This window comes from Xyrauchen texanus, chromosome 7, assembly GCF_025860055.1.
Source record: "Xyrauchen texanus isolate HMW12.3.18 chromosome 7, RBS_HiC_50CHRs, whole genome shotgun sequence".
Classification (NCBI taxonomy): domain Eukaryota; kingdom Metazoa; phylum Chordata; class Actinopteri; order Cypriniformes; family Catostomidae; genus Xyrauchen; species Xyrauchen texanus.
Window position 1 is genome coordinate 2,846,147 of NC_068282.1, and position 25,260 is coordinate 2,871,406.

The 25,260-nt window shown below is 38.6% G+C and overlaps 1 protein-coding gene across 1 annotated transcript in view; it reads right to left on the reverse strand.

Moving 5' to 3' along the window:
• Positions 1-25,260, reverse strand: part of LOC127646767 (cadherin-22-like) — a 144,344-nt gene that overhangs the window by 66,723 nt on the left and 52,361 nt on the right. The window contains exons 5-7 of the mRNA XM_052130634.1: positions 19,635-19,822; positions 17,926-18,182; positions 13,042-13,178 (exon numbers count right to left, since the gene is read on the reverse strand). Coding sequence (XP_051986594.1) covers positions 13,042-13,178; positions 17,926-18,182; positions 19,635-19,822 — 582 coding nt within the window. The remainder of the gene's footprint in view (positions 1-13,041; positions 13,179-17,925; positions 18,183-19,634; positions 19,823-25,260) is intronic.

Genomic DNA, 25,260 nt, shown 5'->3' on the forward strand with positions numbered 1-25,260 from the left:
ATTTGAGCAGATTACAGGATGCAGGGCATCAGCTACAGGCCGAGCAGATGAGAGACGGCCACATATTTTCATGACATTTTTCCAGTCAGGCGCTATATTTCAAAACTTGCTTCTGAATCTGGTTTGAACGCACGTCGACCTCACGAGGCGTGTGAGTTACAGGGTAATGAAGTCATCCGTATGGCTGTGTGTTCAATCCTAAAGGACACAGAGGTGATAATGAATTCTATCTGAAAGATCCATGTCTAGAATGTACAGACTGCATAGAGTGAGTTCATAATTGTATACTCAACAGTACAGTACAACACACACAACACAACTCAACACACACCAGCTATTGATGGAGAGGAAAGTAGAGTGAGGTAGCCAATTCAGGGTTGGGGATTATTAGGAGGCCATGATATATAAGGGCCAATGGGGGAATTTGGCTATTTTTTACTATTTCCGCTAAGTGCCTTGGGATTTTTAATGACCACAGTGACCTACAGATTGAGCACCTCCTGTTGCCTCCCTAATACCGCTTCCAGCAGCAACCTTAATTTTCCCCAAGAGGTCTCCCATCCAAGTACTGACCAAGCTCATCCCTGCTTAGCTTTACTGGGCAACAAGGCAAGAGCTACAGGGTGATATGGCTAGACAAGACATAATATATAGAGAGAGAGAGAGAGAGAGAGAGAGAGAGAGAGAGAGAGACTGACTTATGTCCTGCTGAATCACTCAATTTCTACTGAGCTTCAGTTGGCGCACAGCCACCCTGACATTATCCTGTAAGAGAACTTGGGAATACTTTTTTCCCTTGATGATGGCACCGGACCAGATGCCAAAGCAGTGCTCACTCCACCATACTTTACCATTGGTATGAGGTTTTCATGTTGGTATGCGTTGCCCTTTTTATGCCATACATAGTGCTGTGTGTTCTTCCCAAATAATGCAACCTTAGTTTCTTCAGTCCACAAAACAATATCCCATTAGTGTTGTGGAGTGTCAGGGTGGTCTTTGGGAAACTTTAGGTGCCCTGCAATGTTTTTGTTGGAAAGCAGCATCTTGGTGTCCTGCCATGGACACCATACCTGTTTAATATTTTCCATATAGTAAACTTATAAACAGAGATGTTAACCAGTTCCAATGATTCCTTCATGTCTTTATCGGTCACTCTAGTGTTCTTGTTTACCTCATTGAGCATTCTGCGGTGTGCCATTTGAGTCATCTTGGCTGGACGGCCACTTCTAGTGAGAGTACCTATAGTACTAAATCATCTCCATTTATAGACAAATTGTCTAACTGTGGACAAATGAATATCTAAACTCTTCGAGATTACTTTGTAACTCTTTCCAACTTTATATAAAGCAACTCTTGATCGAAGGTCTTCTGAGATCTCTTTTTTGTGAGGCATGGTCCACATCAGCAGATGTTTCTTGTGAATAGCAAACTCAAAATGTTTGAGTGCTTTTTATAAGTCAAAGTAGCTCTAACCCACACCTCCAATCTCGATTCATTAATTGGATGCCAGGTTTGCCAACTCCTGACTCTAATTAGCTTTTGTTGATGTCAATAGATTAGGGGTTCACATACTTTTTCCATACTACACTGTGAATGTTTGAATGATGTATTCAATATAATAACAATTCAATAATTTGCATGTTATTATATAAAATAGGTTGTGTTTGTTCTTTATTGTAACTATATACAGTATATATATATATATGATTAATTAAATAATTACATTACATTACAAATCTATTAATTCCATTAATTCAATATTCATTGATCCATAAGGATTTGTTAACATTTGTATGTCTTTAAAGTTGTTCATATGTAAAATTATTTACTTAGATGCTGTCAATAAATCAATATGGTAAGTTTCATGATAAATGCAAATGTAAGTAAATGTACATAGCTAGTAGAACCAAACTTTACCTTACAATAACTACAAATACTCATGAGATCACATTGATTTATTAATTTTTGTTGCACAAAAACACTATGAAAACAATTGAACGTGACACACACTCCTCTTAAAAGCCAAAATAATCTATTTTATTATTCATATCCAGTCAAATGTTTGTCTCATAAAAAAGAAGAAATAAAGTAGTAAGACACATTGCCTGTGGTGCATTTCTATGACTCATAGACACTCAAGTGGGAGTAGATTCACAGTAGATGCAACCTTGCCTGCGTTGCAGTTGGCACTGAATAAGTATAAGAGATAAAGACCGTAGACCTATGGCCTAAATATTAAATTAATCTTGTCTTGTTTTATCAGCTCTCCCGCTTGTACTAAGCATGTCTAATGAGCTTCGAACGATGTACAAATTGACACTACAATATGTTCGTCTGCAACCCATGCATGAAGACACAAGAGAAGCATGCAGGAGCAACAATTTGGCATTAAAAACGACAATGGAATATTTAAGGAAATGCCTTTTTTCAAATGCGAGGCATTTAAAGTGCTGTACAGTTGGCTAAATTGAACTTTAATAGTAAAAGGACTTCTGCAATGTTGCATTATTTTCAATGCGTCATGGTTTCTCGAACAATGCGTTTCAGATGCAATCAATGTCTGTGATCTTGGGTCAAAGCAGAAGATGAAATGTGTGAATCATGCTGTTGAACTTTGCGTATCTGTTAAGGCAAGCATCATTATTAATATTGCTCATACTGAGAGGAAGGGATGTGAACAAACCCATAACCCTTATGTATTAAACTTTGGCAGCAATTTTGGCATGAGTTCTTGCATTCAAACACAGCTTGATGGAGGGCAATTTCCAGTGCAGGGATCTCAAGATGTGTTTTTCTAAGTTTTAAACTATGTTAAACTTGACACAGCAACCTAAAAACTTTGTTCATGATGCGACGCAACAGAAAGGCATCCGTCTGATGCAGGTGTACATTACACGCGTCCTTAAACAAGCATTTTTAATAAATCTCGGGCTGATTCAATTGCAAAATGGATTGCTATAGACCAATGATTGGCTTATATTCAGTAATATGGAAATGAACAATATATTGCATTCTAAAGCCATGTTTGCGATTGACTTTTTGAAAACAATTAACATTAAGATTCCATTTATTAACGTTAATTAATAAAATAAAATTGTTCATTGCTAGTTCATAGTGCATTAACTAATGTTAACAAACATTACATTTTAATGAAAGAAATGTAATAGTATATGTTGAAATTAACATTAAGATTAATACATGCAGTACAATATTGTTCATTGTTAGTTCATGGTAACTACTGTTGTGAACTTATGTCAACAAATAGAACCTAAGTCGCGTGGTGCCATCCGAATTTCAGACGTGTGAATGGTGAGCTCTGCACACATTGCTAGTTTTAACACTATTAATATCATTTATAGGAGACATTAAAAGACAATTACGTGCTCAAGCTGAGTCCCCCAACCCCCCAACCAACCAAGGTCATGACAGATTTAGCCAGAGAGGGAAGTTCGGCAAGGATTGTTGAACATATCGGCAATGCTGATGAAGGTCGTTGCTGACTTGGAGGATCTTGCTGTAATACGTCAATCAATCACTGCCATGGAGACAAAATTCTCTGAGGTGGTTACAAGAGTGGGGGGTGTCAAGAAATGGATCGATTATCTGGAGTCATAGGAGAGGGAATTATCTGCTAATCCGCTAGAGACCAAGTGGTTTTGAAGTGCGTCTGGGAGAAGTTGGAGGACATTGAGAACAGTAGTCGGCGGAATAATGTCAGAATTGTTGGAATTCCTGAGGCCGAAGAGGGTCAAGATATGGTGAAATTCCTGGACGTTCTCGTTCCGAAAATGCTCGACATAACTGGCCATAAGCTGGAAATCGAGCGAGCTCACAGGGTTCCAGCTCGGCAATCCGCTGAAGGAGATAGGCCTCGATCAATTTTGGCCAAATTTCTGAGATCATCCGATAAAGATCTTGTTATGTGAGGCAAGGAATAAAGGAAGACTTTCTTGGAAGAACCACAGCATTTTCTTGTTCACAGACTTTGCAAATTCGACAAGAGAGAAACGTGATTGATTCAAGGAATGAAATAAACTCTTACATCAACGGAAAGTTGCTTTTGTATTCATGTTCCCGGCCAAATTGAGAATAGATGCTAAGGATGGCCGCAAAATATTTACATGACCCAAGTGATGTCCTTCATGGTGTAAGTTATTTTGTGGTACTCACGTTGCAGTGAGTTGACTGACTCACTAAACAGTCCCTTGACTGTCCGAGGAAACTGACCGCCTTTTTTGTTTCTTTTTGTGCTGAGTTTGTTTTGTGAAGTAACACTCCTTTGGGACAGTTTGTGGGTGATTTTGCACCTTCTTTGTGCTTATGCCTCCTATTGGCTGGAGTTTGATTTGTGAAGTATTTCTTGCAAGACAGTGGAGTGGGTAAGTCATTTGTTGCACTCATGTAGCAGCCAAATGGGCCGGCTCTCTGAACATTAGTTTGACAGTCCAAGGAAAATGTGTGCCTTTGTTTGTTTGGTTCGGGGGAAGTTTGGGGTTTGATTGTTGCACTAATGTTGGAATGTGGTCTTTATAATTTAGTTTTTGACACACAATCTATTTTTCTCATTTGTCAAAATGCCAAATGTTAATATGAGCAGATTGTCTCTCTCCACATGGAATGGGAATGGGTTGGGGCACCCCATCAAAAAGAAGGAAGGTTATTTGTCTTCTTAAGCGTAAGAATATTTTAGTTTTGGGATATGTTATTCCCAGCAATTTGTGTGATTTAGTTGAGTTCATTTTGACGCTTTAATAAAAAGGTTTTCGAGCGATGTGGGCAGGTGGGCTTCATTACATTAATCTATGATTGGGAAGATTAATGTTAATAAAATGAATTGTATTCCTAAATGCAACTACCTGCAACAGTCTCTCTCTATAGATGTCCCCCTCTCTTATTTCAAGCAATTTGATAGCATAGCGAAGTCCTTCATTTGGAATGGTAAATGTCCCAGATTAAATTTCAGTAAGTTGCATAGGCCGATTGACAATGGTGGGCTAGGCCTACCCAAGATTTTATTTTATTATTAAAGGTCTCAGACATTTGGCTCCTTGGTCACTTCCACCTGAGAGAGCCCCTCCCTGGTTTTGTATTGAACAGGAAGTTCCCTATTTCACCATTGCAATGCCTTTCTATCAACCTAACCGTAGAAGTTAAGTTACACCCTGTTATCTCGCATTTGCACTCGATATACACTCACCTAAAGGATTATTAGGAACACCATACTAATACTGTGTTTGACCCCCTTTCGCATTCAGAACTGCCTTAATTCTACGTGGCATTGATTCAACAAGGTGCTGAAAGCATTCTTTAGAAATGTTGGCCCATATTGATAGGATAGCATCTTGCAGTTGATGGAGATTTGTGGGATGCACATCCAGGGCACGAAGCTCCCGTTCCACCACATCCCAAAGATGCTCTATTGGGTTGAGATCTGGTGACTGTGGGGGCCATTTTAGTACAGTGAACTCATTGTCATGTTCAAGAAACCAATTTGAAATGATTCGAGCTTTGTGACATGGTGCATTATCCTGCTGGAAGTAGCCATCAGTGGATGGGTACATGGTGGCCATAAAGGGATGGACATGGTCAGAAACAATGCTCAGGTAGGCCGTGGCATTTAAACAATGCCCAATTGGCACTAAGGGGCCTAAAGTGTGCCAAGAATACATCCCCCACACCATTACACCACCTCCACCAGCCTGCACAGTGGTAACAAGGCATGATGGATCCATGTTCTCATTCTGTTTATGCCAAATTCTGACTCTACCATCTGAATGTGTCAACAGAAATCGAGACTCATCAGACCAGGCAACGTATTTCCAGTCTTCAACTGTCCAATTTTGGTGAGCTCTTGCAAATTGTAGCCTCTTTTTCCTATTTGTAGTGGAGATGAGTGGTACCCGGTGGGGTCTTCTGCTGTTGTAGCCCATCTGCCTCAAGGTTGTGCGTGTTGTGGCTTCACAAATGCTTTGCTGCATAACTCGGTTGTAACGAGTGGTTATTTCAGGCAAAGTTGCTCTTCTATCAGCTTGAATCAGTCGGCCCATTCTCCTCTGACCTCTAGCATCAACAAGGCATTTTCGCCCACAGGACTGCCGCATACTGGATGTTTTTCCCTTTTCACACCATTCTTTGTCAACCCTAGAAATGGTTGTGCGTGAAAATCCCAGTAACTGAGCAGATTGTGAAATACTCAGCCCGGCCCGTCTGGCACCAACAGCCATGCCACGCTCAAAATGGCTTAAATCACCTTTCTTTCCCATTCTGACATTCAGTTTGGAGTTCTGGAGATTGTCTTGACCAGGACCACACCCCTAAATGCATTGAAGCAACTGCCATGTTGATTAGATAATTGCATTAATGAGAAATTGAACAGGTGTTCCTAATAATCCTTTAGGTGAGTGTAGACAAAAGTGTCCAGGGTGTTTTATTTGGCCCGAGCATATGGCTGAAACCAAAATTATGTATTAATAAGTCTCCTTTCTGCTTGTCAGAGTGGATTGTGAGGGAGGTTAATACACTCGGTGACCTATATGAGAGTGGAGCGTTGAGATCTTTGAAAATTTGATTCAACATTTTGGGATTCCCAGATCTCAGTTCTTTAGACATTTACAGCTGCGCCACCTGCTCTGTACTATGTTTGGGAGAAGCACACACCCCCCTACAATGGCAGATACTCTGGGAGTGGTAATTATTGTTTTTGAAAAAGGTCATGAGGCATCAGTGTATTACTCCCGGTTAATTCAGAGTCTGGGGGACGGAGCTTTAACTTCTATCAAGAGATTATGGAAGAAAGATTTTAACTTGGTATTGGAGGAGGGAGTATGGGCTAGGTTTCTAAAAAAAACTTTGCTCAAATATATATTTGACGTGTATCAAGAACGCTGCTTCACGGTTGCTGTAACAAAGTGGATAGCCACAGTCTACCGGCAGATTATTGTGTAGGACGAGAGTTTAATTGATTTTATGCCCATTGCAATAAATATGCAACCTATGTGGGGACTATTTCTTTCAATTAGTCAAGCTCCCACTTAGTCTTTAGGGAAATGTTTAAGAGATTTGAACTTCCATTTTCAGTTACCTAACAGCATCGTTTTCCAAAATGTATTGTATTGGAGAGTGTTATCATAAGTCTCCATTTGCAGCAGAGGAAAAAGTAGTTCCAATGTGGATCACTGGCGTAACAGCAACACTGTGCCAACAAACCCAAACCAGTATGGAACGGTCTGATTTAGCAACAGAAACCATTTGGTCTGATTGTGGAACATCGGCTATTGTGTTTCACCAACCGTGAAATCTCTTGTGACTGTTGTATGGCACAGTTGGAAACTCTGATCTTTGGCATTTTCAATGGAAATGGAACCAAAAAGGCTGGCAGTAATTATAGAAATGTCATTTTTTGTTACGAGTAAAGCTGTCAGGTTTTGCTAATGCAAATGTCAAAAAGGACCTGAAATAGTCGAAAGTCCAGGGAGAGTTCACTTTCTTTAATATCTTATGCTCTCACACCAAATGTCCTTTCCTGCTAGATAAAAACACAACTGTGTACGTGTTACCCTGAGGGCAATACATGATAGTTTTTACTGAATTTATCACCTAAAAAAAGACACACTGAGAAAAAGAGAGAGATAGACTGTCTGCAGTTTGATATCATACACCCAATCAAAGCCCCAGAAATTATATGTCACTCTTCCTCAACAAGATAGGATTCTGCAGCAGCCGAGTAGTCTGACAGCATTTGTGCTGTGCTTTCTGACAGTAGAACTCCAGTTAAACTTCTGTCTGCAAGCAGTGTGCCAGGATTTCCAAAGAGAAAAAGACTTAATATCTTCGTTTGGACACTGAATGAAAATGTCCTCTCCTTAAAGGGATACTTCACCCAACACTGTCATTCTGCGTTCCACAGAAGAAAGAAATTCATACGATTTTGGAATGGCATTGGGTTCATTAAATGATGATAGGATTTTCATATTGGGGTGAACAATTTCCTTTAAAGTTAGCATTTGCATGCACAGTGCATGCACCACTGGTCAACATGTAGTCGCATTTACTACACCAGACAAACCAATAGCCTAAACCAAAGACTCAAATTATAACTCTTTGATTGAAAGAGTTGTGCAGCCTTCCCAGAGTTGGAAAGAAATATCCTATTTACTAATATCAGCCTCAATGGGTCATGAGACTTCCTCCAAACATCGATCTGCAAATGCAACTCTTCGATGAATACTCATTATGTTCTTGAGTGGAGTGTGACATTTTTAAATACGACTGTAGGAGGGAATTATAAAAAAAAGTGTTTTCGAACCAGGCTCTCAAATTTTCCACACCTCATTGCTCACTGGCTCCTGATTCCATGTATTTTGAACGGAACAAGCACAGGCCGATATTCACTGGGAATTTTGATTAAGCCGTTAACTTCGTTGATAGCTCTTTTGTTTTTCTGCTATGAGGCAAGGAATAAATTACCTTATCTAGCAGCACCAGCCTATTTAGTGGTGTTTGCTAAGGCAAGCATCATTATTACTATAGCTACTACTTGGGGTTAAAGGATTTGAACAAATTTAAACCTTAAATATTAAACTTCAGTTTGTAACTTGTCAAAGAGACTTAGATGTGGGCTATTTTGACTTGGGCAAATAAGTAAGCACATGGTAACCACCAAGAACACCCTAGCAACTGCATAGAAACAACTCAGAACACCCTAACAACAGCAGCAATGCCACAGCACCCCCCAAAACACCCTAGCAACCACTTAGAAACAACTCAGAACACCCTAGCAACCCCATAGAAATTCCCTAGCAACAACTTAAAACACACTAGCAACCGCAGCAAAGCAGTAGAACCTCTCATAAATCCCCAGCAACCATATAGAAACACCATACCAATAACATAAAACACACTAGCAACATCAGCAAAGCAGTAGAACCTCCCTTAATACCCTAGCAACCATATTGCAATGCCCTAGCAACAACTCAGAACACACTAGGAACAGCAGAAATGCCCATTAGCAACCAACCAGAATACCCTAGAAACCACATAACAAAGCCTTATCACCACCAAGAATACTCCAGAAACCACATAGCAAAGCCCTAGCCTAGCACAACCCACAATACTCTACCAGCCGCATAGTAACACCCTAACAACTACACAAAACACACTAGCATTGGCAGCAAAGCCGTAGAACCAACCAGAATACCCTATCAACCGCAAGCCAACACCCTAGCAACAACTCAAAACACATTAGCAACAGCAGCAAATCTGTAGAACCACCCAGAATGCCCTATCAATCACATAGTAACACCTTAGCCACAACTCAAAACACACTATTAAGTACAGCAAAGCCATAGAACCACACAGAATACCCTAGCAACCGCATAGCAATGCTATACCCACAACTCAAAACACACTAGCAAAGCTGTAGAACCACCCAGAATACCCTAGCAACTGCATAGCAATGCCTTAGCAACAATTCAAAACACACTAGCAACAGCAGCAAAGCTGCAGAACCACCAATAATACCCTAGCAACCACATAGCAATGCCCTAGCAACAACTCAAAACACACTAGCAACAGAAGTAATGTCCTTGTGCCACACAAAATACCCCAGCAACTGCTTAGAAACGTCCCAGCAACATCTCAGAACACACTAGCAACAGCAGCAATGGCCTAGCAGTACCCAGAATCCCCTAGCAACAGCATAGTTACATCCTAGCAACAACTCAGAACACAAGTAAAAGCAGTAATGCCCAAGCAACCAACCAAAAATACCCTAGCAACCGAACAGCGAGGCACTAAAAATCAAACAAACCCTGTAGTACCTTAGCAACCGCACAACAATGCTGTAGCAACCACCCATTAAACACTAGCATCATGGCAGCAATTTTTGCGATTCATGGGCAAGCACCACTCATATTTTCTCCAGGACAAGTAATAATCTCGTTATGTCTGAGATTAGCCAGAGTCTCTCTCTCACCATTAAAACAACCAATTAACACTAAAGCTCAACATTTGATGCAACGCTTAGAAAGAGCATTCATTCCATAAAGGCAGCCAGTTTGCATTGAGACTAACACCTCGTCCTAAACAGACAAGATGCGATAAGATTCCTGTAACAAGCAATCTGTCTGTCCACGCCAGGCACGTCGGGACACCATGATATTAATACAATAAAATGAGGATAATTAACAATAACTTGTAGAAAACAGAGCAATTACAGACGAAACATTATGTTTATTGAACGCAACTAATTCTCTCACATAAGCTCCATAATGCTTTCTTTGGCAAGCCAAGAGGGGATGAATACACAATGACACACATAAACATGGCAAAGCTACGTTATGAATCCTTATTTAGTCTGTTACGATTGTTAATGTTCAATGTTATTTTGCAGATCTCCACATGATGGGGAAAAGTCAGAATGAGCCACTATCTCTCCCCCTGCCATTCTGAACTGGTATTTGTCGCGTGTGTGTGTGTGTGTGTGTGTGTGTGTGTGTGTGTGTGACAGTGCCAGCTGAAGAGAGCGAGACCTCAAGCACAACATTTTGTGGGTTTGTGACATCCTCGTGCAAATTTTTTTTGCAGGTTTTGAGACTAACACCTCGTCCTAACCAGACACGACGTGATAAGATTCCAGTAACAAGCAATCTGTCTGTCCACACCAGGCGCGACGTGACAATGCGATATTAATACAATAAAATGCTAATGTTTTGCATCGGCTGGCTTTATTATACTGTTATGTGAAGGATTTTAAACTCATTTGTTGACTGGGCTGCCTGACGCTACATTGCATAAAATAGAAAGGCCTGTCGCTCATTGTGTGTCTGGGCTGGTTAGGACAAAAACTCTGATTAACATGGAAAAGATGCCTTTTATCGTGTGCCGCAGCGTCGCATCACGTCTGGTTAGGACATGGTGTAACAAATTGTTCAAGACTCCAAATAGAGCTTTAATCCAAATGTTAACGAATGTAGTTTAACACTAAATTAACGCACAAGAAAAAGGCAAGTTTACTCTATTAGAAAAGCTAATAGTCATAGACTAGGTTCTCTAATCAAGACATATAGAATATAATCCAAAAACTAGTGTCAATTAAGGCCACTATAAACTACCACTTTTTTGGTTAAAAGCACATTGATTTTGCTATGTTTATGCCTCTCGTCCACACTGAAAACGGAGACTTTCGAAACCACGTCTGGTACAGCATACTCTGGAAAACGCTTGGAAACAGAAAACAGATTTCAACTTCAGACAGCATCCAAACTAAAATGGAACCTCCTAAGTGGCTGATTTGGAACGCTGTACATACGCAGCAACATCAAGCATAGTACTTATAGCGCTACTCACATGAAGCGCAAGGGAGACTAAAGTCACAATCGATTCCAATACGTTAGCATCTTGCTAAGCTAACAACGCAATACTCTAATAAGCATAAAATACATAGCACACACAAATATTGAGGGTTTAAATGTAGTCGTAAGAAAGTAGAAGTCTTCGTGTAGGGAAAATGCCTATGATACCTTAAAATGCTGCCTATGTAGATAGCTCACTATGTTTTGAAATGTAAATCACTCATTATATGACTGGAAACCATTGTATAGCCTCACCAGCATCAATATGTCACTATCAATCCATGCAAAAACAGTAAATCACTCTTTTTTGTTTTTGTACGGTTTTAAATGAATATAAAAACTAAATGAATGGTCTTTTATTTAGCTTCATTATCTTAGCATTGTCTTAATATGACACAATGTAACAGCATAATGATTCCGCAAATAACATATCCAACTTAATATCACTGCTCTGTTGCCACTTTCAAGGGAATTATGCCTGTTGATTAAGTACAAAGAAATCCACACCGCTTCAATATCACCCAATAAAAGAGCAAAATGGAACGGCCACTTTCTCTACAAGCTTGGTTCTAAGGGTGTGGTCACACTTGTAGTTCGGTTCTCTTGGTCCTCTTGGTCTGGAACAAAAAAGAAAATGATACATTTCGCTTAGCGTTCACACTGGCATTTTTAACACTGAACCTAACAATACAAAACCAAAGGCATCAGGGAAAAGTCACGACCTGATTGGACAGCTTTTATGATGTATATTTTCTAACGGAACTTGCCGATCGTCAAAACAATGCTCGCTTCTGGGCAAAATGCGCTCGTTATATTTATATATGTATATATGGTGGTATTTTTTCCAGCTGAGAACAAACGAAGAGCTAATAAAATACCGACCCTGTACCGAACTGTAATGGGCAACATAGCTCCTATGATGAGAACAACCAGGTATGCTTGAGGTCAGTATTAGGCAAATTACTTCCTGTTTAGGTCCGTTTAGACGTCTTTGGTCCATGTTGCGTTCATATAGCAATCGAACCGCACCAGAGTTTGTTTGGAAGCGGACCGAGACCCACTTTTCAGGCGGGCCTGGTCTGCTTGTTTGATGCGCACCAAGGTTCGCGTGGCAGCGTTCACACTTGTTCAAATGAACCGCACGAACACAGCAATCGCACCAGAGTTCACTTTAATCGAACCAAACCTGCCAAGTGTGAACACACCCTAAGAATAGTTTTACAACTGATTCTCGATCGATTCTATATTGAATAGACTTTTAAACCATGGACCAAACCAAACACAACAAAAGAAGAAAAAGGGAAAGCATATGAAAATCTGAATGAAAAATTGAAATAAAAGAAAGCTCCATGAACGTGTCCTTAAAGGGATAGTTCATCCAAAAATGTAAATTCTGATGGATTCTGAATGAATTCATTTCCATGATGACAGGGACTTCTCTGATTTGTAGCAGTGGGATTCATCACCAGGAACAGAAGCATATATCATCACTGAACAACCCCAGAGTTCACGGTAGGTCTCTCTTGAAAGTTTGAAATGCTTTGTTTAAAGACCAATTTCTCTATGGAGAATAGAATGGGATTTTTACTTCCAGAACCCACTCTACTCTGCTAAAAGCATCGTGGCTTTGGATAAACAAACGTGTGACTGATTCTCAAATGTTCTCAAAAGGAAAGAATGTAGGCCGTACCTGCTTCGACTGCTGTAACCGTGATATTGTGCCAGCCGGCGGTCTCCCGGTCCAATATTTTTCCAAGAGTGATGGCGCCTGTAACAGGATCGATGTTAAAGATCTGCTCCTGGTCTGTGCTCCGGTCTATAGAGAACCTGTGCCGTAAAGTAGCAGATATCAGGACAAGCAAAGGGTTTCATATGATAATTCACCCCCAAAACCTGTCATTATCTGCTCACTATTATTTCGGAGTATAGCGCATTCATATGGACTACTTTAATGGTAATTTTAAGGTGCGGTTTTGTCCTTTTTATGAGAAAAGTACAGCAGTGCTTCCATCAAGAATTTTGTTTTTGCAGTTTAACCCTGTAAGAATTGCCAGAAAATTCAAATTTTTGGGCATTAAACTGTTATTAGACAAACTATAAAAAGAAATCGCAAAAGGAAATTGCACTTTTTTAATGTATTATATTGGATAAATTAGGCTTTAAAGGTCATTATCCTCCTGAGGTCCAGCAATTCATTTCATTCTTATTTCAATTTACATTTTTATTATATGTATTTTATGCACCAAACACTATATTGACTTTTTAAAAAGGGACATTTAAAAAACTTTTTTTGCTGGGTCTCGGGAACTTATGGTAAGATGACATCATAATAATGTAATGTAAAAAGTATTCCTCAAAAGCCTGTTGCATCATATTTAATAATGGATTTCAAAGGGGGGGTTTTCAATAAAATTATATTTAAATATATTTTAACCAAGAACACATTGCTTATAGTCAGCAAATACTCATTTTAAAATATCAGTAACAATATAATAATTACTGTCACTTTTACTTTATTAAAATAAGCTGTCATTAAGCCGTACTATTTGCGCAAGTCTGTGGCTATTTAAATAGATCGACATAAACATTGAAACCACTTTTCCCCACAAATAACCACTAGATGGTGCCATAAACACATGAAACTTACATACCATAGGTTGTTTGGCTCGTCAGATTGAACAGAAAGTGAAACAGGAGCCATATTTGATACACACGGCGTTATAGGGTTAATAAAACGATATTTGGTAACACTGTACAATAAGTTTCTGTATTTGTTTACATAGTAAATGCTTTAGTTATCACGAACACGAATGAAGAACGAACAATCGTTTTTTAAAGTATTAATTAATCTTGGTTATTGTTAATTAATAAAAATACAATTGTTCATCGTTAGTTCATAATGCATTAATTAATTAATGTTAATTTATATAACTTTTAATTTAAAAATTAATTAATGCATGTAATAATGCTGTAAAAGTGTGGTAAAAGTTTTACTAGTTGTTCATTCATGTTAACTAATGTAGTTAATAATGAAAACAACCTCATTGTAAAGTGTAACCATAATATTATTATTATTATTATTAATATTAAAAACAAGCATTTTACCATTTATTACAACAAATCTCAGAAACTCTGTCACAGACCCTGTTGGGTAAGTTACTTAAAAATAGTAATCCACTACAAATTACTGATTATTTATCTAAAATTGTAATCAGATTACTTTACTGATTACTTAATTAAAATGTAATCAAATTACTAATTACTTTTCCACTCAAATTCTAAATAATATCAATATTTAATTACTAAAATGTAATTAGATTACATAAATGATTACTTTGTAATTGGATTACACTTAACAATGGTCACGGATATTTATCTTTATGTAGATTTCAAAATAGTGACGCTGGAAACATTGCCATAAAAGATCAAGCAATGTGAGGTGGAATAAATGATGAAAGATTTTGATTTTGATGTGAACTACAGTATTCCTTTTGTTGTTCAAAGACACACAAATATCTCTTGCTGACCACTTTAATCTTAATGTTGTTCGTTTTTTTGACACCGCATTTGTTGTCGGTTTGAAAGGAACTCATCAATCGACAGAGTGAAAAGCATTTGCTTTTTGAAAGCACAAAAGTTACAGGATTAAACTGAGTCTGATTGAGTTTGTATTCATCTCAATATAAAAGACGACAGCAATTCTGGTAACTTTACAAATCGTGCGATAGAGTCACTATCTCCCAATTGCCCACTCCAAACAAATGATTCATATTTCATACAGCGCTTCGATAAACCCCAAATGCATTTTAATCCCATGTAGAATATAAACAGCAGTTTGAGTTGTAGAAAACAAAATTAAATTAGGTTTTTGTCATTTTTCTCATCTCTCGCACAATGTTCTCACTTCATTTTTGACACCCTAAGGGTTTAATGAAAGCCTCCAGTTTTAGATTTTATATGGAATACATAATTGTTTGAATTAATTCACTTCTTATTTTACCTTGTACTTATTACACTTTGGCAGCTGGCTGATGCCGCTCTTTGGAGAAAGTTAAAATGCCCAGAGGAAGACAGCAGAGAGGAACCTATTAAAGTCCAGGTGGGGAACATTCCGAATTTAGGACATAGAGAAGAATTATTAAACTATATTATTCCTATTGACTTTTCATTGTCATGGATATCACGGGCTCAGCGCTTTTTAATTCCAGCATCAGTGAAACTAGACTTTCACTTAGAAAAATGTAGGAATTGATTAGATCGTGAGAAATAGGTGTCACAAACCAGAATGGCGTAGGTTTGGAGTGGTGGGGTTGAAAAGTAAGAGGGATTGTGATGTCATCCAAAAAGGAAGCAAGTTATTACATTTCCATGAACGATTATGAAGATAAACACTTTTTTGGCACAGATGAATTAAAAAAATAAATAAAGAGTGTCAATTTAGATGTCACGCTGACTTGAAACCATGAACTAACCCCCAAAAGCACCACAAGTATCAGTTTTTCTCTTCGAGCCAAAACCAAGCCACAGCTACAGAAAAACAAACAAGTTTTGTTTTGTAGAAAAGGTAGCAGGTTCTTGTTTGTATCGCTGGTACCGTGTGGCACGGGCACAGGATTGATGTAGCTCTAGGTGCAGCCCTTGCTCACTCGAGTCCGAAAGTGGTACCGACGGTCATGGGCTCAATGCCACATGCACAAATGTGCCAGCCAACCAGCCAAGTTGCCCACCACTGTGCTGTGCTTTATAACACCTGGAGCACTTTGAGTGCGGCCTCATGCATTTTTAATGGAGGTAATTGCAAAGGCTGTGTGAGTGTGAGACTATACGGCCGGCTGAAGACTTTTACTTCTCTTCTGCGTCACCTTTGGGCTGCGGCAATGAGAAAATCATATTTCTCAGTGAGCTGATGGCTTTACAGGATAAAGGGCTTTATCAGGATAGGGTTGGGAACCAAGAACCGGTTTAATAAAAAAATAAAACAACTTTAAGTTCCGTTGAAGTTTCTCGAACGTCCATTCTTCTGCCAATGCGGATGGAACAACATACTAACAAGCAGTACAGTCACTACACCATTCTTCAGCATCTTCCTCCATTGAAAAAATACACATAATGGGCATTTTTGTAATGCCTAACGCTCGCTACACAATGCTGTCACAACAACAGACTGAAACTTTTTTGCGACTGATCAAACATTTGACGTGTTTACAAAGCCTAAAGGTAAAAAAGCTTTTCTGAAGTGCGCGCGAGTGTGTGTTTGTCAGAAGGATGGCAGGTTGATAACCGTGTGTGCCAAGGTGCCCATAGCGTAATGGAACAGCCCCTGGCCAGCTCATTCCAAAGCCATATTTGGTTACGCTTCTATGAGTCAGTGTATCTCCAATAATAGGCCTGCTCAATGGTGGAAATTGATTCTTGTCTAAACTAAGGGGATGTGGACTGTGGCCAAGATAGAAGCATACACACACATAAACACACTGTTTTGCCTCTTCACTTTAACTCATTGAGGCTTATAGTCAGTAAAGTTTTGTATTGTGATAAAATAGCTGATAAAGCACAGTTGCTGCCAAAGTGTGCGATGAATACTAATTCAAATATCTAGTTGGATTTATAACTGCAGTGTTGTGCTGCAAAGTTCGGCCATTTTTCTTCAAACGTCTGGACTTTAAGGACCATTAAACCTAAAATCTTTCAGAACTGGGTCATATTGTGAGGAATCAGATTGTCCGTTAAAGTTTCAGAACTCAAAACTTCCCATCCAGTCCAAAAAGAGCATTTATTAAAACAAAGCTGCAAAAACTAATTCTGAACGTTTGCAACTTTGTGATGTCAGATTTTAACTTATAATTATTCAAATATGGCACATTGGATCAGACCAAACACAATTGGTTGCCGCATCATGGCTGTTGTGAATATGCAGCAGTGCGAATGAGATTTGAGAGCTACACTGCCCTCCAAAGGTAAGACGCAGTAACTACATAATTCGTCAAAATTGAGTTAGGACTAAATTTGGGTCTGTTAGACTGTGATCTGTCCTCTAACAATTGGGATTAGCTTAACTATTTTCAGATTCAGAATCATAATACAGAGTGAGATTATTATACAGTCCAATTTGGACTTTGCGTTTTAGAAGATATAGGTTGATAAGCGAAAAAAGGGCCATGCCTAAACATTTTATTGGTCTGTTACTCTGAAGTACATTGACGAATCAAAATCATTTTGATAACGTTTTGTCAGGAGGGTCTATCGATGCTTTCTACCAAATTTTGTGCGAATCAGACAAACGGTCTAGGAGGAGTTTGGAAAAGTTATTTTTTTTTTAATTGGCGGAAGACAGATTATAGATGGAAGTGAAATAAGTGAAATAACATTTTGTCTGTCTTGACTCAAGGCATCAGTTTTGGCGTAGTTGCTGCGGTTAGGATTTGTATAACGTAGTATGTAAAAGAGCTACTTAAAGATTGTCCCACAGTAGATAGAACCTCATACAGGTCTGGAAAGAATAAGAGAATTAAAATTTTTGGTTGAACTATTAGTATGTTTCTGTTTATTACAGTTAAAATGAATGATGCCATACCTGACTGGAACATTATCCATGTCGGGATCTTTTGCCGTCACGATGCCAACAAGAGCACCAAATCTAGCATCTTCTTGAACTTCCATGATGGTGCCAGTTAGAGGGAAGAAGATGGGGGGCTCATCCACATCCGAGACGCTGACCCTCACGATGGTCTGGTCTCGAAAGGACCCTAGATCCACAAAGCGAGGATCCACGTGTTTGTTCACGGCCTCAACGACCACGTTATGTGTGTGTTTGCTTTCAAAGTCTAGAGGCTGAGAGAGAGAGAGAGAGAGAGAGACGTTATTAAAAGACTGCTGATTCAACGACTCCTCGCTGAAAAGACAGCTATTTTCAGGCAAATGCTACAACAATAACAGGCTTCATTATGCGCCTGTCAAATTTGTAAGGTTAGCCATGGCACGGCAAGACATTAGCTCTGTTAAAAAAACCTAGTGAGCTGCCTATGTAGGCAGCATTTTAAGGCATATGTGCTCGCTCCCAATATAAAGGCTGTTGTAAAAGGCAGACAACTTAATTATGCTACCTCCTAGATTAATTTCTTAATGCACAGTGTGGACAAAGTGAGATACATTTTTATTAAAAATATACTTACATTTAATTAAACACTGCTTGCACCACTAGAGCGCATTTTATAGACACCAGGTTAAAAGTATTATAAGTTAAAAATGTGCTATTTGTTTTTCTATGTATTCTATGCATCTAACTCTTTTTAGACGATGTGTAAGGTATGTGTATTTTTCCCCATTCTGATGGTTGATCTGAACATGAACTTAAGCTCCTGACACGTATCTGCATGATTTTATGCACTGCACTGCTGCCACTTGATTGGCTGATTAGATAATCACATGAATGATTGTTGGTGCCAGACGGGCTGGTTTGAGTATTTCTAGGATCTCTAGAATTTACTCAGAATGGTGCCAAAAACAAAAAACATACAGTGAGCGACAGTCCTGTGGACGGAAACACCTTGTTGATGGGAGAGGTCAACAGAGAATGGCCAGACTGGTTTGAACTGACAAAGTCTACAGTAACTCAGATAACCACTCTGTACAATTGTGCTGAGAAGGATATCATCTCTGAATGCTATTCTGGATTGGCGCTGTTTTGGCGCTACGAGGGGACCTACTCAATATTAGGCAGGTGCTTATAATGTTGAGTCTGATCTGTGTATGTATGTATATATATATATATATATATATATATATATATATATATATATATATATATATATATATATATATATATATATATATTAGCAAAAATTATTTAAAATATATATTTAACAGCACTATATTAATGTATAAATAATTACAAATTTACAAATACATTTATTATATAATATATTGAACAGCATTATATATGAATGTATATATAATTCAAAATTAGCAAAAATATATTTAATATATAATATTTATTTAACAGCACTATATTAATGTATATATAATAAAAAAGGTATAATGTATTGGTTGAAATGTTGAAATGTATTTTATAAATAATATATCTCAATCTCTCAAATTGCTATATAATATATCAATTATTGAAACATTTCTTGTGTGCATGATGTTTCACCTATTAAACTAAATAACTTTGACGTTTTGTGAAACAACACCATACACAATGCATGCTACACTGCGTGCATGACTCAGAGTTGTGATTGAGGTTATATGACCATCAGTGCATGAAATGCCACGGTCTTCCTATACCTTTTTGATGGTGATGATGGCCTCTTGTGTGTTGCCGTCCGTTGACACTCTGAAGAGCTCCCCTCCCTCCTCGTCTTTGATCAAGTAACTCATATCTGTGTTCTCGCCCATGTCTGCATCTGTCGCTATCACCCGCCCGACCGGCGTCCCTACGACCGCCCCTTCTGAGACCGAAAACTGATACATCTCTGAGCGAGAGAGAGAAAGAAGTCACTTTCATGTCTTGTGCTTAATATACTGTAAATGCATGCAAGCACGTATGCCTTAATAGCAGTCTTCACTTGATTATACAGCAAATAGAGGCTTTTTTCTTAGCTTTTAAAAATGTTATCTTCATGCAAGGTTACGAACATTTCTTTTCTATGTGTTTCCCAAAAAGGGGCAAACACTTACTGTAAGTGTTGCTGTTTATTTGTGAAGTGCTGAAATGTCACCTATAATCAATCGTCAATGTAAGTTTCTTATATTTTTTTCCATAACTTCATAAAAACTTGGAATTGACCTTGCTAATGATAGTTTATAGATATTTTCCAACCTATTTCCCCAAGTAATCGACAATATTTAACATTTTGTACAGAATTATCTTTTACTTTTAGACAATCACTTTTTACACAATCAACTCACTGCAAAAAATAAATGTAAACAAATGATGTTTTCCAGTAAAAAAAGTATCTAAACATTCTTTAAACAAGATAAATCTCATTGAGGAGCAATACGGCATTAGATAGTCTGTCTCGTTTTCAGAGAAGTATAACACAGTTAAATAACATTTATGCTTATAAAAAGAACATCTTAATTAAAAGGGGAAAAATAACTATTTATTTCTTCTTCTTGTTTTAAACAAACCCCCAAATTTTATTTTTTAGATTTAGATTCTTTTTAGTTTTTTCTGAAAACATGATTTAATACCTTTATACCCATTCTGATACTCGAGTATATATATATATATATTTTGTTTAACCCTTATAATATTTGTCAAAATATTAATAAAAACAGTCTTGACAAACACATGACAGGAATCGTTTGAAAGTTTAGAAGCTCTATTTTCTAATGAATGCTAGCATTTTGACCAAAACTGAACAATCGATTTGAAATTTACAGACAAATCAGAAGTGTTACGTTTTGATAATTTATGAAATAAAAGTGCCCTGTAATCGTTTAATCCACATGAAGCACAATGTTACATTTGGCCACCAGGAGATGCGCCGGATACATGACACAGACTCAATGATGACTCAAATGGCACAGAATGAAACTCATTCTGTGAAATCTCATTACTAAAATCATGTGTTAGTCATTGTTGTGTTTGCATGTGAAATTAGTTCTTATGTACAATTATTATATTTGTATTTGTTTGGAGAGGCTTTGGAGATGGTTTTGGACACTATGATACATTATTTTTGTAATGCTAGAACTTTTAATTGCTTTGTCACATCAACAGTTGACATGATTGGGGAAATAAAAAGCAGTTTTTCAGAGCCATCTTATGTACACCCAGAGGTATACATTATATTGTAAAATAAGAAAAAAAAATGTTTTAGCTAGCCAAATAAAAGAAGAGATCACTCCACTCTGCACTCCAAATAATAATAATAATAATAATAATAATATATAGTGAATTCAGAATGTATTCAGTCCCCTTAATTTCTTATGCTAAAATGCTTTAAAGTATTGTTTTTTCACATCAATCTTACAAACTAGGTTTTTGATAACTTTGCAAATTTATTAAAATGAAAAAAAAAAAAAAACTTAAATATCACATTGATATAAGTATTCAGACCCTTAAATAATTATTTAGTTGAAGCACCTTTGGCAGCGATTACAGCCTCAAGTCTTTTTGGGTATGATGGGACAATCTGTGCACACCTGGATTTGGGAATTTTCTGCAATTCTTCTCTGCAGATTCTCTCGAGCTCTGTCAGGTTGGATGGGGACTGTCGGTGGACAGCCATTTTCAGATCTCTACAGAGATGTTTGATTGGGTTGAAGTCCGGGCTCTGGCTGGGACACTCAATGACATTCACAGAGTTGTCCCTAAGCCACTCTTGCATTATCTTGGCTGTGTGCTAAGGGTCATTGTCCTGTTGGAAGGTGAACCTCCAGCCCAGTCTGAGGTCCTGAGCACTCTGGACCAGGTTTTAGGATATCTCTGTATTTTTCTGCATTCAGCTTTCCTTCAACCCTGACCAGTCCCCAGTCCCTGCGGCTGAAAAATACCCCCACAGCATGATACAGCAACCACCATGCTTCACCGTGGGGATGGTATTGCACAGGTGATGAGCGGTGCCTGGTTTCCTCCAGACATGACACTTGGAATTGAGGCCAAACAGTTCATTCTTCATTTCATCAGACCAGAGAATCTTATTTCTCACAGTCTGAGAGTCCTTTAGGTGCTTTCTTATGTGCCTTGCATTGAGGAGAGGCTTGCGTCTGGCCAGCCCGGTGGAGTGTTGCAGTGATGGTTGTTCTTCTGCAAGTTTCTCCCATCATCACACATGATCTCTGGAGCTCAACCAGAGTGACCATCAAGTTCTTGGTCACCTCTCTTACCAACGCCCTTCTCCACCAATTGCTCTGTTTGGCCAGGTGGCCAGCTCTAGGAAGAGTCCTGGTTGTTCCAAACTTCTTCCATTTAAGAAGTATGGAGGCCACTGTGCTCTTGGGAACCTTCAGTGCAGCCGAAATTTCTCTTGGGAACTTCCAATGCAGTCGAAAATTTGTTGTAGCCTTCCCCAGATCTGTGCCTCGACACAATCCTGTCTCTGAGGTTCCTTTGACCTCATGGCTTGGTTTTTGCTCTGATATGCATTTTCAGCTGTGAGACCTTATATAGACAGTTGTGTGCCTTTCCATATCATGTCCAATCAACTGAATTTGCCACAGGTTGACTCCAATCAAAGTGTAGAAACATCTCAAAGATGATCCAGAGAAATAATATTCATCTGAACTAAATTTCAAGTGTCATAGCAAAGGGTCTAAATACTTATGTCAATGTGATATTTCAGTTTTTTCTTTTAACAAAATTTGCAAAGTTATCAAAAATCTGGGTTTTGCTTTGTCATTATGGGGTATGGAGTGTAGATTTATGTGCAAATAATAATAATAATAATTTAAACCATTTAAGTATAAGACTGCAGCATAACAAATGTGAAAAAATTAAGGGGTCTGAATACTTTCTGAATGCATTGTGTGTGTGTGTGTATATCCTATTTTTACAATTTAAGCATTTAAATTTCATAAAAAAGTCCATCAAATTGAATTGTGTAATTTTTAACTAAATAAAATGAATAAAACTTAAAACATTGTACATACATTGTGTTAAATCCCTTAAACATCAAGTCTCCTTTAGACACCAAGACGGTTTTGAAACAGCAGCGTACATGTGTATAAATCCTTCTAGAATGAGAACATAAAAAAGTGTGCAAACAACACTACATTTCCCAGAATTACACCACTTATTATTTTAACAACACAATGTCAAAGGTTGTTCTAATAGGATTGCTGGCCTTATGTAATGGCAGCTCTGTAGTAATATAGGCAATATGTTGGAGTGCAGTGTGTGTCATTACGGAGTATAAGGATTTCATTTCGACCCCCGACACAAAGAGCAGAGCTTAATAAATTAGATGCTGAAGAAAAACTGGCATAAATGAGGCTTTTGAATGGAACGAGAGAGGAAAATAGGAGAGAGAGTCATCGAGTTATGTTGAGAAAAAGACATCAAGGAGTGCAAGTCTGCATCACAGTGAGACTCTGTGCTGTAATAAAGCTAATGCTGCTGCGTTCCCCTGTGAGGAAAAGGACTGAGAGAAAGAAACTACGGCAGAAAAGAGAGGGAAAAATAATATCTGAATGTCTTACACACAGCTTAAAATGAACCCTTCTTACCCTCATGTCGTTCCAAACCCATATGATGTTCTTTATTCTGTGGAACACACTAAACATGAACACATTTGTGGATCATTTTCCTTTATTTTATTATAAAAAAAAATGTTATGTTTACTTTTGTTATCTCTGTACAACATAGTCCAATTCATTAACATTAATAAATGCATTCCTATATTGACTGTGCATTATCACATGTGTCATCCAAAAGCTGAAACATGTGTCTTTCAGAGGCTTTAAATGGAGTTATGATGCATTTCAAACTGTTCTGAGACCAGTGCAGACAAACAGCACACTGGAAGTTAAGTCATTCACTAAATAGTGAGCAAGGGAACATCCATATAGCTCTCTATAACTGTTCTGAGATCAGTGCAGACAGACAGCACACTGGAGGTTAAGTCATGCACTAAATAGGGAGCAAGGGAACATCCTATAGCTCTATAACTGTTCTGAGACCAGTGCAGACAGACAGCACACTGGAGGTTAAGTCATTCACTAAATAGGGAGCAAGGGAGCATCCTATAGCTCTCTATAACTGTTCTGAGACCAGTGCAGACAGACAGCACACTGGAGGTTAAGTCATGCACTAAATAGGGAGCAAGGGAGCATCCTATAGCTCTCTATAACTGTTCTGAGACCAGTGCAGACAGACAGCACACTGGAGGTTAAGTCATGCACTAAATAGGGAGCAAGGGAGCATCCTATAGCTCTCCTATAACTGTTCTGAGACCAGTGCAGACAGACAGCACACTGGAGGTTAAGTCATGCACTAAATAGGGAGCAAGGGAGCATCCTATAGCTCTCTATAACTGTTCTGAGACCAGTGCAGACAGACAGCACACTGGAGGTTAAGTCATGCACTAAATAGGGAGCAAGGGAGCATCCTATAGCTCTCCTATAACTGTTCTGAGACCAGTGCAGACAGACAGCACACTGGAGGTTAAGTCATGCACTAAATAGGGAGCAAGGGAGCATCCTATAGCTCTCCTATAACTGTTTTGAGACCAGTGCAGACAGACAGCACACTGGAGGTTAAGTCATGCACTAAATAGGGAGCAAGGGAGCATCCTATAGCTCTCCTATAACTGTTCTGAGACCAGTGCAGACAGACAGCACACTGGAGGTTAAGTCATGCATTAAATAGGGAGCAAGGGAGCATCCTATAGCTCTCCTATAACTGTTCTGAGACCAGTGCAGACAGACAGCACACTGGAGGTTAAGTCATGCACTAAATAGGGAGCAAGGGAGCATCCTATAGCTCTCCTATAACTGTTCTGAGACCAGTGCAGACAGACAGCACACTTGAGGTTAAGTCATTCACTAAATAGGGAGCAAGGGAGCATCCTATAGCTCTCCTATAACTGTTCTGAGACCAGTGCAGACAGACAGCACACTGGAGGTTAACTCATGCACTAAATAGGGAGCAAGGGAGCATCCTATAGCTCTCCTATAACTGTTCTGAGACCAGTGCAGACAGACAGCACACTGGAGGTTAAGTCATGCACTAAATAGGGAGCAAGGGAGCATCCTATAGCTCTCCTATAACTGTTCTGAGACCAGTGCAGACAGACAGCACACTGGAGGTTAAGTCATGCACTAAATAGGGAGCAAGGGAGCATCCTATAGCTCTCCTATAACTGTTCTGAGACCAGTGCAGACAGACAGCACACTGGAGGTTAAGTCATTCACTAAATAGGGAGCAAGGGAGTATCCTATAGCTCTCTATGCAGTTAAGTGCGTT